Below are 14,790 nucleotides of genomic sequence, written 5' to 3'. Positions count from 1 at the left end.
AGGGTTGCTATGAGTTTGAAGACCTCACTAGATTTTTAATGGCGGGGGAGGTGCAAGTGGAAGGCTGGAAAGATATGGTATAGTCCAAATTGGATATATTTTTTTTATAGATTTCCAGACTTTCACCACAAAGGGCCAGCCCCGGTCTTTTCAATCCACTTAGGTGATATGGAAGTCCTAGAGCAGAAACTCGTATATAATTTGCTTTCCAATGAGCATGCTTGCTAGTCGACCTGTCAATCAATCCCTTATAAACTCTAATGAAGTCTCGTTTCAATAGCTCTTAATTCCTTCTTTGGGGTTGAGAACTTGGGTGCCTTTATCTGCAAATGCATTTTAGCAGCACCTAACTTTGATTGGCAGTTGTTGCTACTTAATCAGAAACATTGCCCAGTTTTGTGCACGGTGTAAAGTTGATTTAATTTGAAGCATGTAGCGGTTGGCAAAGAGATTTGTGTTTCTCCCAGAGAGATTCTTGAAAGAAAGGTTCTTTTCTGAGAAGAGATTCCCAAAAGCCAGGTTATTCACTCAGAGAGAGACCAAGCTCTATGGTTGGAATGACAGACACGCAGCATCATCTCTGGTAGGTAGAGCTATGTCCCCCTCATTCTGACTTGGCCTGTGTGAGGGCTGGTTAGTTAAACCTCATACAACCTCTACATCCATGGAAAAGGAATGATCAGGTTTAGGTATGAGGAAATAATCTAATGTAACATTAGAAATGGGGAAAATGATGCTGGAGAAGCAGAAGCATATGTTACACAACAACGAAAGAGGTGCACGGTGTGTCTGAAACTCACCAAGAACAATACAGGGAGGAAGAGAGCACTTGTAGTGATTGTGTCCCTGGTGAGCGTGCATAAATGCTGAATGTGTGTGACTAGGAAGTAGATACAGAGTGCTTAAGAAGCATATCGCATGAAGGGAGATGGACGTGGACCTCATGAATTTTCAGTATAATATGAAAACAGTATCACAAATACACCCAGATCAGTTGGGGACAAGCAGGAGGAGAAGTTCGTATTTTGGGAGTTTTTGTAAAGGGTTGCCCCTACTTCACATCATTTGACAGCTCTTGGGAGAAGAGATGGTGAAGGATGTCTGACTGCAGAGGGGGCTGTGAATTCATATTAGCAAAAATATAAATGTCATGGGATTGTTATGGGCTCCGTGTCTTGGGATCCAGCCTTTGGGTCATTGACTTGTCTTGAGTTCAATACCTTCGATTCAATGTCTTCAACTGCATGTCTTTATTTGTAAGTCTTGGGTTGCATGTCTAGGGTTTGCTTATTGTGTACAGTAACTCAGGCCCTTCACCCTGGAAGCATTGTCATGCGTTCAGTGTCTTGGAATCATAGTAGTTGGTTCAAGGTATTCTGCTCAGTGTATTGGGTTTATAGCTTAGAAGGAATGTCTTAATTTTAATGTTGTTTGTTTTCTCTAGAAGGTTTTGGAATCATTGTCATGAACACTATGGGGGTTATTACAACTTTGGAGGAGGTGTTAATCCGTCCCAAAAGTGACGGTAAAGTGACGGATATACCACCAGCCGTATTACGAGTCCATTATATCCTATGGAACTCGTAATACGGCTGGTGGTATATCCGTCACATTTGGGACGGATTAACACCTCCTCCAAAGTTGTAATAACCCCCTATGTCTTGTATGTCTGATTCAGTGGTTGAATATGGGTCCTAATGTACTATTCCCATGTGCACACCCATGAATGTGCAATTTGCACACAGCCGGGTTTGAGAATTGGAATGTAAAATCCTTGAAAATCTATGTCCTAATAGGTCGTGTTGCAAATCATCCATTTGAAGGCAGTTGGAAAGTGACCTACTTAATTAATAAGTTGCTGTTTGAGATCCCCTGTGATATTTGGCGGTAATGCAGGAATAGAGGCCTGCAAGGCACAGGTAGACCTCTGTATCTGCATTTGCTTCCCAACTGGCAACATTTTTTTGAAGAAAAAAAAGCAGCACGTTTTAATTAGAGGGGCAGGTGCTGCTTTAAAAGATTTTACCTTTTTGAGGAGATCTGCTTTCCCTTGGGCTGCCACACGTGACCCAAAAGGAAAGCTTATCATGGGATACTGTCTTCATTAAAATTTAGGGCCTGATTATGAGGGACCGCCATCCTCACAGTGGTGTCCTCCCGCCAGATTACAAGGCTGGCGGATAGACTGCTACAACACGCCAGCATCACCAGGATCAGAGATCTCAACAGGGTTGGCGCAGTGAAAGTCGTGGTCAGCACCACCATGCTGATCTTGACTTTCTTTTTCAACAGCCTTTTTATGGCTGGGTCTCTGCCAAGAAAAGGCTGGCAGAAAGTCAGAGTTGGGATGATAGGTGGGCCTCTGCACTGCCCACGACCATGGGCCCTGCTGTCAGCACACTCGGAATGCACACTGTCTACCACGGTCTCTCTGAGAGGCGAGGCCAATGCCATCACACTGTTTCCGCTGGTCAGCAACATCGTAATACAGAGGTGGGGAGGCTGCCGGCTTGGCTGCTGCCTCCCCACTGCCGTATTGGAGGTCTGGCGGTCTAACCAACCCTGACCGCCATTGTGATGAGGCCCTTAGTTACCACACTAAATCGGAGGAGAGGGGGTTAACTGATCATTAATTTGGACCACAATTACTGTTACAAACCACTGATACAACCCTTCTGAATTGCAAATAGGATGAGTAAGTCTCTTTTACACCCTATCCTTTTTGTTGTTCAGAATAGTCAGATATTTTTTTTTTAGTCTGAAAGACTTTTACAACTGTAAGCTTTTTTACATTATAAAAACCCTTTTGCTGTTATTTTGCGAATCTCAGAGTCTGGGACCGCAACATTACCTTGTAGAGCTGCCCCTGAAACCCCAATTAGGAGTGTGCCAGTTTTTTTGTTGTGTGGCGAGAAAGACACTGGAATTTTAGGTTTGGCTGGTTTCTCTGCACCAAAAAACAGTGATTATGACTTTTCTTCCAGAATGGAGATTAGCCACATTGATCTATGGATACTGGTTCCTTTTGGTTGTGGTTTTCTTTGATTTTGTGGGAAAGTGACAAGTTCAAAATGATATAAGCAGGTGGAATGTGGTAACAGGGTGGTCAGTGGTTGGGCTAGGTCTTATGACAGGCTTCAGCCTTTGTGGGAGGAGCAATAGCTGCTCCTTGCTTGTTGTTTCAATGGTAAGGTGGCGGTCAGTCTATATGGCTGCCCACTGCTGCTACTCTTGCAGCATTAAGCAGGGTGCAGGGGTTCCAAGCCCATAATTATCGGGTCTGATGTTTGAAGACTCAATAATTCCAGACTCGCTGACACTAGAATTTGCCAGTAAAAATTTTTACCAGGTGTGATCACACCAGTTGAAATTCTATCACTAGTTTTGAAGGTTTTAGGGACTTGGATTCAGTGTCTTCAGTAAACGTTCAGGATTTTGTTGTCTTGAACTCTCTGACTTAGGGTAAATTCCTACGAGCCAATATCTGAGTGTCTTCGATTCAAAGTCTTGGATTCTTCATAGTAGTTTTGATATCTATATTCAAAGTTTTGGGGTGTATGTCTTTGATACACTGTTATGGTGTTGTTTTGGTCTCAGTATCTTGGGTTGAATATCTATTCCGTAATGTCTTGGGATCAGTATTTTGAGCTCATTGTCTGGGGCATGATGGCTTGCGTTCAGGATATTGAGTTCAGTGCACTGATCTCAGTGTATTTGCCTCAAAATCTTGTATTTTGTACCTTTGGTACAATACCAGGATGTGGAATTCCTATCCCCGATCCCCGGGACATATTGGTTGGGGTCAAGGGCAAGAAATGCTAATGTTTATTTTGTCCTTGTGACAAGTAGGCTCAACCCCCTGCAGTACAAACCCTTTGGCTGCTAGTTTACAGAGAAGGAAACTGTCTGCAGTTGAGGCAATATTTGTGTCCTTATTTTAATGCAGTTTGAACTTGTATTTGTGGTTCATTATTGAAAAGCCTGCATTATTAGTGTGAGTGCTGTAAATAAACATTTTAAGGTTACACTGCAATACTGACAGTGGTTCTAATAAATAAAAAAGTGTACAAACATGTTTGAAAAGTTTAACAATATGAGGCTAAGTATAATGCTCCCAGAATGCGCTCTGATTAGATGCAAATATTTGCAGAAGCTTGTAAGCAAGAGTGATGATTCTTTGCTTTCAAAATAAAATGTTCAGAAAAAAATGCAAGTAGGAAAACAAGTTTCACTACTATGAAATTTTAGGTGCTATTACTTTGAAGCATCATTTAGTGAAATGTGTTGATGCATGTTCGTATTTCTAAAAAATACTCCTAATGGAAACTCAGTGGAATCATTTTCAACACGATTATGGGAAGCATGAAAATTAACCAGGACTGGCAGAGCCAAACGATCCGACATTTTTTGTGAGTCTTTTGGTTTTGTCAATACATGTCTTGTTTTGACATGGCTTTTGTAACACTTTATTGCTGTGGGAGTTGCCAGGCCTTCACCATTGTAACAAACACTGTCAGCACCTGCCGTGAGTGAGTCGGGGGGGGGGTGTATGTTTTTTTTAAAGGGGCCCCCTTCGGTTTTGTTACGTCACTGATTGCCATAATAGTTCCTGGCACTGAACAAAACTACTTTGTGTGCCAATATGCTCCTTGTGGAAGAGCAGAATGTGATCACTCACAGTAAAGCGAGCTGATAGAGAGAGAAATAGAACTTTAATAAAAACAAAATGTCTTTGTTAAAGCCATACCTAATTAGGGACCCAGTTCTTAAAGAAAGTCACAAAAGTGCACCCATGGTAAATGTCTTTGAATTAGTGGCTTTCATTAATTCACAAAAGCTTACAGAAGGAGACCCGGAAATCGTACTCCTAGAAAACATGTGTGAACTGTATTTTAGCACGAGCAAATATGCATGCGTAGATTTGCTCATGTGAAAATCTACTGAGCGTTTACAAGTTCACTTTACCTCCAATCGCTTTTTTTTCCCATCCCTGGAAGAACATCTACTTCTGCCATTGTCAGGAGTACATTTACAACCTTTCTCATTATGGGAAAAGATTAGAGAAGAGCTGGCGAAAATCCTTAAAACATACAAGTTAATAGGTTTGCAGACTCACAAGCATTCAGCCCTGGAACTATTGCTTACTGCTTCCTCCAGCCCCAGTATGTAGATCTGCGGGAAGGTGGAAAAAGAAGGAAATTGCTATAGTAGGGACTGAAATTGCAAGTTTTCAAGCCCTACTATAGTAGTAGCCCTGGCATAGTCAGAGAGGCTTTTATCCGAGCTCTTACAAAATGAGATTGCTGCCATAATTTGTCACCACACTACATGGCACCAAAGGGACAAGTAGATTTTTTTACAGGACAAGTAGATTTAGGAAGCAATCTGTCCCATGGAAAAGTAGATATTTTAATAAATTCTACACCCCTGAGTACAATATCTTGCACTTTTCGTATTTTTCAATATCTTGGTTTCTTTAGTCTTTGGCTGAGTGACCAGGGCAGCAACATTGTTTGTTCGCTATGGTTTTGCTAAATGTCTTGGACTTGGGTTTTGAGTTCCATTACTACTTTAGCTCAATGTTAGCCCTACGTTTTTCCGCTTTTTTTTCTCTGGTCCATTCAGTCAGGCTTAATATTGCAAATGTAGTACCCTGGGAGCTGTGTTTTACACTCTGTTTCTCAGGCTCCGTGTCATAGCTCAGTGTCTTGGACTTAATTTCTCTATGTTTTTGGTTCAACGTATTGGGGATGAATGTATTCGATTTTTTATTTTACAACCTGCGTCAGTTTCATTGCCTTGGTCTCATTATCCCAAGCTCAGTGCCGAAGTTTCAATGTAATGACCAGTATATAAAAATGTGTTCAATGTCTTGGGTTCTGAGCTTTAGGGAGAATGTTTTTAGTTCAGGTTTCAGGTTAAATGTGGTCTGGACGCATCGTGCTGTGAGTTTCGTGATTTGAGTGTGATGTAGCCACTGGGAGCTGTATTTTTGGAGTGCTGTGGTCAATTTGGCAGACTCCAGGTGTTGCTTAAGCCTGGGGAAGTTGTGTCACTGTGCTGCATCCCCCTGTGTTGTTCATGTTCAGTTCCACATGCTCTAAGTATCTTACCTTCTAACCTTAAAGCTGCCATCCTCTGGAACTCGGGCTCTTGCAGCCATCTCCACATCCGCTTGAAGGTCTCTCTGCCAGACTTGAGCTTGCTCCAGGGCTTTGGGTTTCTGAGCAGGTCGGATAGGGTTCCTTGTGAACGACAAAGCACCCGTTCAGCAAAGATAGCCTGAGGGATGCTATACCTCTTGAGTTCAGCAATGATGCGCTGTGCGACTTCCCTGGTGTTGATCTCTTCCATTGGGCCGGTCAGTGCTGAGCTCTGGGGTGCCACCGCAGGGATACCCCTGCAAGCCATATCTGGCCTGGGTGGTCCATATGGGTGCTGGCTCATACCCCCTGGGGATCCCATACCAGAACTCGGCGGGGGAGAGAGGTCCCTGGAGTAATGCTGGTCCATCCTGCCAAACATGGCTGAGTGGGCTTCGAAGCTGCCTGCGGATGACATCTTGTCCCCAGAGATGTGCCCCCCAGAATGTCCATAACCGTGCATAGGATTGAGGTTGGGGCTCTGACCCAAGCCTATGTCCTTATGATAGGGGCTGTAGAAGCTGCCGGGGTGACCCAGACCTCTCTCTTCTCTCATTAAGGTAAAACTCCCAATGACATTGCCGACGGGCAGGCACTGGTGATGCTGGTGTGGCTGTAGAGGTGTCAGAGTTGTGTAGCTGTTGACGGTACCTGTGGGCGAGTCACCACCAAAGCCAAGGCTTGGGTGCATGGGGTGCTCAGAGCGGTGATAGTCCCCTGCCTCCAGCACCGAGGCCATGCTGCCGAGCAGGTGAGGACCCCGGTGCAGCCCTCGCCCCTGGCTGTGCATCAGTTCTTGCTCGTGGCTGCACATGTCCCCGCCGGCCCCATCCAGGCCCAGGTGCATGTTCATGGCCTCAGCTACAACATGGTCCCATTAACTTCCAATGACTTGAATCTCCCTGTATCTGTGTATGGAGAGGGGGTGGCGTGTAGGTAAGACTGATATTGGATTCTGGAGAGTTAACTCTGGCAGCGGTGGGTCTGGGAGAGTCCCCTTCCGAGAGGGCATTTGCAGAGGAGGGGAGTCATTTATGGTCAGAGGAGTGCATCTGAAGAAAACGCCTAAAAGTCTCAATTTCTGATTAAAACAGGGGTAGGGCTTGAAGGGAGCTCTGGCTGTACATACATGGGGTAACTCCTTGCTGCTGACAGCTCTTGATCGATATTTCTAGCGCCCTGACGCCTCTATCGCCTCTGATCTCACTTGAGCGGGTCCTTCTGTGGGGCGTGCACGGGGGGTACAGCTCAGATACATTTAGACACATCCACTTGTATCTGCAAACCCAAAGGGGGTTAAACCCGCAGCCTCCACGGTACACAAACTAGATGTGATCCAGCTGATTTGGTTCTGCTGTTATCTAATGGCCCGTATTACACTAGGCCCGGTGGGCCAGCGGTATATGTCCTGCAGGAATGCAAGGTGCCTGAGGGCAGGGATTGTCCGAAGCTGGGGTTATCAGCTCTCCTCACGGGGTTAGTGTATGAGGATAGAAAATGTTCGAAGGAGGGGTGATCTGCTCTCCTCACGGACGCAGTGCCTGAGGTGGCGAGTGCGCACACCAGGGGTGATCTGCTCCCAGGGCAGTGTCTGAGGGTGAGGATTGTCCGAAGCTGCTGTGATCTAGGACAGTGGCTGGCGGTGGAGAGCGTAGACACTAGGTGTTGATTTGCTCCCAGCACAGTGTCTGAGGGAAGTGATTGTCAAAGGCTGGGGTGATCTACTGTCCTCAGGGACGCAGTGTCTGGGGGTGGGGAGCGCACACCAGGGGTGATCTGCTCCCAGGGAAGTGTCTGACGGGGAGGATTGTTCGAAGATAGGGTGATCTGCTCTTCTCCTGGGGCAGTGGATGAAGGTGGCTAGTGTACACACAAAGGGATGATGTGCTCACCTCCCAGGACAGTGTCTGGAGGTAGGGATTGTCCGAAGCTCGGGTGATCTGCTCTTTTTTTGGGACGGTGTCTGGGGGTGGAGATTGTACACACCAGGTGTGATCTGGTCTTCTAACGGGATCAGTGTCAGAGGATAGAGATTACACACAAAGGGGTCATCTGTTGACCTTGTAGGACTGTGTCTGAGGGTGGAGAGTGAACATACCAGGTGTGATCGGGTCTTCTCACAGGGTCAGTGTCGGGGCATAGAGAGTGCAGACAAAAGGGGTATCTGCTCATCTCCAGGCGACTGTCTGAGGCTAGATGGTGCACACACCCGGCTGCTCTGCACCTAGGATGTGTCCGTGTGAATCAAGGGTTGTACAGACAGACCCGGGCTACTGGAGCAAGGAAGGGGTGTAGAGACATACCAAGGCTATTGGAACAAGGGGTGTAGAGACATACCAGGGCTATTGACAGAAGGGGTGTACAGACAGACCAGGACTATTTTCGGGGGACTCTCAGGAGGCACAGGCAGTGATCAGCGTCTCCGGGTTGCTGCAGGCGGGGAGCTTGTGACTCTGGGTGCTCACGCAGACAAGGTGATCCGTAAGGTGCTCACAAGTGGAGGGCCCATTTTGGTGCTGTAAACGCAGGCAGAGATCCCACGCCGAAGGCCGCTTGTTCCTAAAGGTGCTGTAGACAAACGTCTCTTACGGGTGCTCCCAGGCTAGACGTGCCTGTAGTGCTTAGAGGCGGACGCTGCCAAGCGGTTCCCTCACGCAAGTGTTTCGGCGATTGACGCTGCCCGTGTGTTCATGGGTGCTGAGGCAGGAGGCTTCTGAAGGCGCGGGCAGGCTTGACGCGCCTGGATATGGTGCAGTCACACGCTGCCGGGACTGCTGGGGTATCAGCGTGGTCCAGAGGATGCTGTCGGCTGCAGGGGCTCACCGGTCCGATGAGGCGGGAGACTTCACAGCCTGGCTGGCCTGGGGTGCTACAGGCAGGATGCTGTGGAGGTGCTCAAAAGCAGTAGGGTCCTGAAAGGGCTGTAGTCGGCAGGCGCGCAGGCAGAATTGTCGTATGATGATGAGGCGCGTGGGTCTCTACATACATCTGTCTGTCCCTTGTGCCCCGCGATAGTGCCGCTCTGCCTGCTTGTCCCCAGCTACCTCTGCCTGTCGTCTCTCCGGCCCCTGCTCTTTCACAGTCTCATGTCCTAAAGACCATCCTTTCTGCCCGGATCTCGCCTCTTCATCCACCTGTGTTCTGGTCACGCCTGTCCTGTTTGCACTTCTGCGTCCTGCTGTGTGTCCTGCCTCCTGTCTCGTCCTTGGCCCCGTGTGCTGCTGTCACCGAGCCCTTCCTTCTGCCTCCTCGCAGGCCCTGCCTCCTCTCTTGTCGCCGCGCTGCCTGCTTCTTCCAGCCTCTGCGAGGCGCATCGATTTTCGGACCTCACACCCCCCTCTCCTCTTCACACGTCACCAGCCTAAAATCTGACAGATGTGCAGCCAGAGCCGACCTGGAGTAACCCCTTCACTGCCGGGGGCTGGGCAGGGTGTGCGTGGAGAGCTCAGGTGGGGGCTTCTGGGGGGTCGGGCTGTGTTAAGTATCGAATATACAGTAGAGGGAGACTGGCATATTTCTGAATGTGTATGTGAGAATGGTTGTGCTTGTATACACGTGTTCATATGTGAACGTATGATATTTTGCATGTGAATGTCTGTAATTTTTATGTGGATGTACATTAGTTGCACAGGCTTTCGTGTGCACGTACGTGTGTGTCTGGGATTGCTATCGTCGTCAATGCAGGGTATGTTTCAGGTGGTTTTTACTTGTGTGATGTTGTGTGTGGAGGATGCGCTGCTCGCTATTAGTTTAGAGCACACACACAAACGTATTTAATTTGGTATAATTATGGTATGTTTATGGCATTTAGTAACACACATAAATCGTAGGAGAAAATTAAACACAGCTTATTGTAATATATTCTGTTTACTAAATTATCTCCATTCAATTAGAGATCATAAAACATTGTATGCTGCGTGTTAATTTTATCTATTCGTGCCTATCTTATGTACAAGAGGCATCATGCGGCAAAAGCGAAGTTGTATGAGCGTCTTTGTGTGATGTCGGTTGTCGTGCACAACAGGCAATCTGTGACATTTTATATCTTGCGCCAAGGGCTTTATGCGGTGTTGGTTATTCTGCATAAACGGCATTATGCGGTTTTGGCTTCTGAATACAAGTGTCGTTATGCGGCGTTTGCTATAGCACACACGTGGACTTTGCCCTATCGGTTGTCGCCTTTGTGATACCGTTACCACATCTGGGGGAAGTGCAGTCCTGCCTCGGACAACGACTCGCATCCGCCGGTCGTGCCTTAAACACGCAGAGACCGGAGGGTCGGGGTGACCCCTGCCCTCTGTTAATTACATCTAGCGCTAATGGACCCTCAGTGGAGGCAGGAGGGCAGAGAGGCCACGGCAGTGCACGAGCCGACAGGGGCCTTGGGTACCCGTTTAGGAAGGAACACAATCCTAGAAATGTGCAATTCTCGGGAGCTCACGAACCACGCGTTTGCATTAAGTTAACCAATGTCCACAATTAGCATTCAATTTTTTTTTATTTTATTGTAAGATTCAGTTTAAAGTGGCCCTTCCAATTCGACAAGCCTACCCTATTAATAGAACACGGAGCAAACCTGCAATCCCTGCCGGAGACCCCGTGCATCGCTTTCCATGCGAGAGGCCATTGTGGGCTGTCGCCTCCTTCCGCCCTCTGGACAGGGGTGAAAGGGCAACACTGCACAGAGTGACTGTGAGCCCTTCACCCAAGATACAGGGGAGAAGGCGGCACACGGATGACCCCTGCAGCCACCAGCAGACAGCGCTGGGTAGCAACCAGGCTATCACTGAGGTAAAGGAGAGCCAGTACTCCACCTCACCCGAAGGAAGGGACGCAACTAGAGTAACACTGAGGTAAAGGAGAGACAGTACTGTTTCCAAACCGGGAAGAGTAGGCAACTAGGCTATCACTGATGTAAAGGAGAGCCATACTGACCCTCAACACCGAACAGGGGGCAACCAGACTATCACCGACACAAAGAAGAGGCAGTACTGAATGCCTAACCCAGGGAGGGTGCTATCGGGCTACAACTGGAGGAAAGGAACCCCAAACAAAAAGAAGAGGCAACTCGAGTATTATTGGGAGAAAGAACCAGTGTTGAACCGAAACCCTGAAGGGAGGTCAGCTAGACTATTAAAGAGGTGAAGGAGAGCCAGAACTGATCCACAGCCCCAAAGAGAAAGCAACTAGAGTATTAATTATGGCAACTATTCGATTGGTGTTCAACACTGGCACTCCTTCAGCCCAATGATACCTATAACACTGACAGGGGACAAAAGGACTGCCGTTGGTTTAAATGAGACCCAGTACTGAACCACAATATTGGCAATTAAGCTGTCTTGATAGCACTAGTTTAAAGAGGCAGTCCTGGCCCCAACATTGAAAAGGAAGCCTATATTTAGGCTAAACATGCCCTGGTACTGACAACCATACTCTAAAAAAGGCTACTAGACCATCACTGGACCTGAGGCAACCTGACTACTGGGGTAAAGGAGGCTAGCACGGATCCCAACCCTGAAGAGGAGGTAACTACACTATCACTGGGACAAATGGGGGGGTCACCACCGATTCAATACAGAAGAAGCGGGAACTACACTGTCATTAGGGTAAATGAGCCATCAGTGAACGCCAACCCCAAAGAAGAGACCGTCACACCAATGTTGAGGTAAATGAGGCACACTACTGGGCCCACCACTGAAGAGGAGACAAACACTATCATTGAAATAAAATGATCCAGCACTGAACCCAATTTTGGAAACGTTGCCAGCATGCTAGCATTGGGTTAAAGATACAGTCTTGACCCCCAACATTGAAAAGAAAGCAAAAAAACTAGAATGGAGTTAAAGATATATCAGTAATGACCACAAAACTGAAGAGGAGACAACTGGATATTCGTTTGGATAAATAATTCCAAGTACTGAACCTTTGGCTATTGGAAACAACACACTCGTACTAGTACTGGAGCAGAAAAGACCAGTACTGACTCCAGCACTGGAAAGGAAACCACCAGAAGATAATTGGGCTCAGGGATACAGAGTTCTGTTTTACCACACTGAAGAGCACCAGTGACATGTCTATTACTGGGGTAAAGGAGACCCGACACTGAACCCTAGTATTGGAAAGGGGATTACCATATCAGCATTTGGTAAAGGAGAACCCCTGCTGTATCCGATTTTGAAAAAGGAGTATCAGACCAGCATTTGAGTAAATAAGACTAGATGTTGAACCCCAGTACTGGAGAGGAAGCTACTTAATTAGCCTTTAGATAAAAAAAGACTAGTGGTGACCCATAACACTGGAAAGAAAGCAACCAGACTACCACTGGGGTAAATGAAACCCAGCACTGACAATCAATACATTAAGGTGGCCCAAAGAATATCAGGTGGTTCAGAAGACCCAGGTGCTGACAATAACCCAAGAAAGAGGCCACAAGACTATCACTGGGGTAAAGAAGACCAACACAAACCCACGGCCATGGAATAGAGGTCACCAGCTTTTCACTGGGGTACGGGCCGTATAAATGGTAAAGAGGCATACAGACAATCAGTGTTGTAAAAAAAAAAAAAAATCCCAATACTGAACCCAACATTGGACAGCAAGCTTTGCTGGATTGTTGAGGAAAAGTAAACCCAGTATTAGTCTTCAACACTGGAATTGAGGCGTTGGGCTGCAATTCCAGCATAGAGAAGGCATGACACTTAACCAAGCACTGAAAAGAAGGGCTCTTGACCATCACTACGGCAAGGAAGAGCCTAGGAGGTGTCAATACGGCCTCTAAGTCTGAGCAGAGTCCCTATGTTACCACTGGAGCAAAGGGTTAAGTACTAATTCCCAATACTATGAAAGAAGCTACTAGAAAATCATTGTTGTAAAGAAAACCCAGTCCTGACTTGCAGCACTGGAAATTAGGTCACAGACTATCACTGTGGTAAAGAATCACATTAGCACAAAACATTGTAAAGTAGGTTCAGACATTATGTTAGAGGTAAGAAGATGAGGAGTACGAATCCCTAAAATCTAACACAAGAAGCCCCTAGATTACAGTTTGCATAATTGAGGTAGTAAGGGCCAATAAAACAGGACGAGATAATCCTAAACTGACCCTGGGGTGAGGGTATTAATTTCATCATAAATTTAAAAAGGTGTGGACTCCCCACCCCATCATGGGATGGAGGAGGGGCTGGAGGTAATCAGTACAGTTCATAATATATCCTTAACACGGTGAACAAAATCCCATTACTTTATTGGGGATGATGGGTGTCCATGATTACCCTTAATGGAACAGCAGCAGGTATTAAGTAGTGAGTGCCCCCAGTAAGTTTGGAGGTTGATTATAGGAGAGTAAATAAACATTTTAGGAAAAATTACTGTTTTTAATGATGTATCCTGTCCTACCACTGAAGACTCTTTTACTAAATTATATGAAAACAAAAAGTAATAATGCCAACGGACCAGTTGATCAACTGTAAATGGAATCGGGATAGTTATGCTAACATAAATGACTGGATCAGTAAAATTGCCAAAGTAGCTACTTCAAAAGAGTCTTCAACAAATTAGGGATAGACTGGATTTCTTCAATGGCATGTGGCTAAAAAGGTTCATTAAATGTTATACACATTTGTATTTAGTTCCATCAGCATTTCAAAGGTGTGTATAACTGCTGAAACACAATGCGTCTTCAGTTCTTTATCTTATGCTAGGTACATGGATTTTATTTTACAAAATTAATCATTTAAGAGTAAAACATAACCTACATTAAATGAGAACCTGAAGGGCATTAACTGCTACATGGTATGAAATAACACACTTACTGAAGCCATGAAGGTGGCAGGGTAGTTGGAAAAAAACTACAGAACCACAAACTCAACCATAATGCATTGTTGTTATAATCATATATTGGTTAGTGCCAAGACAAGGTGCTAAAGTTAGTATTGTTTACAGCAGTTAAGAAAAGGTTCATGCCACTTTTTATAAAGTTTACTCATTCCCACCAAGTATGATTAAAAAAAAAAGACAACGATTTACAATTGGAAGAAATTATTTAATTAAGGCCATCAAAATATCAAATAATTTACTTTCATCTTTGTCCATATAACAATTCATAACTGTAGAATTAAAGATAGGAAAAGAATACAACAAAGTATATTTAATTAGAAGGATCTTGTATATCGCACTACCCATTACACCAAAGCAAAACACAAAAGGAATCTAAAATTGAGGAGAATTAATTACACACACACGCACACACATACTCTGTCAGTCTGTTTGGGAAATTCTCTTAGATGCCAATATTGCTAGTCCATAACGTTGTTTTTGATGCTGGGTTTATACCACAGTTACATAAAACCAGATCTATTGACATTGATTGTAAAAAAACAAAAAAAAAAAAAACAATAATCAGATCTCAAGAATGTTATCAAAACACACAGTATAGTTGGGTTATCTATTCAAAATTTGGGTATATGCATAGATAAGAGTACATTATATATTTCTAATAACCATTTAATATTGTTATTATTATTCATAAAATTCTTCTGAGTAGATTCTAATCTACATATTCCTAAATATGTGTAATTGTGTGGTATTGCACACATTTGTATTTGTGTATACTTTATCGTATTTATTGCAATGTTTGTGTACGTGTTTG

At 45.3% G+C, this 14,790-nt stretch overlaps 1 protein-coding gene and 1 long non-coding RNA gene across 2 annotated transcripts in view; one reads left to right on the top strand and one right to left on the bottom strand.

Moving 5' to 3' along the window:
* LOC138268665 (hepatocyte nuclear factor 6-like) overlaps nt 1-9,433 on the bottom strand; it is a 144,790-nt gene extending 135,357 nt beyond the window's left edge. Inside the window, exon 1 of the mRNA XM_069218539.1 lies at nt 6,114-9,433. Within this exon, the coding sequence (XP_069074640.1) occupies nt 6,114-6,996 (883 nt within the window). The 5' untranslated portion in view covers nt 6,997-9,433. The remainder of the gene's footprint in view (nt 1-6,113) is intronic.
* The window catches only part of LOC138268668 (uncharacterized), a 555,825-nt gene that overhangs the window by 251,243 nt on the left and 289,792 nt on the right, over nt 1-14,790 (top strand). The gene's annotated exons all lie outside the window — the stretch shown is intronic.

The sequence above is a fragment of the Pleurodeles waltl genome, chromosome 12, assembly GCF_031143425.1.
Source record: "Pleurodeles waltl isolate 20211129_DDA chromosome 12, aPleWal1.hap1.20221129, whole genome shotgun sequence".
Taxonomy (NCBI): Eukaryota; Metazoa; Chordata; class Amphibia; order Caudata; family Salamandridae; genus Pleurodeles; species Pleurodeles waltl.
Note: the sequence above shows the minus strand (reverse complement) of the source record. Positions and strands in the feature narration are given on the sequence as shown.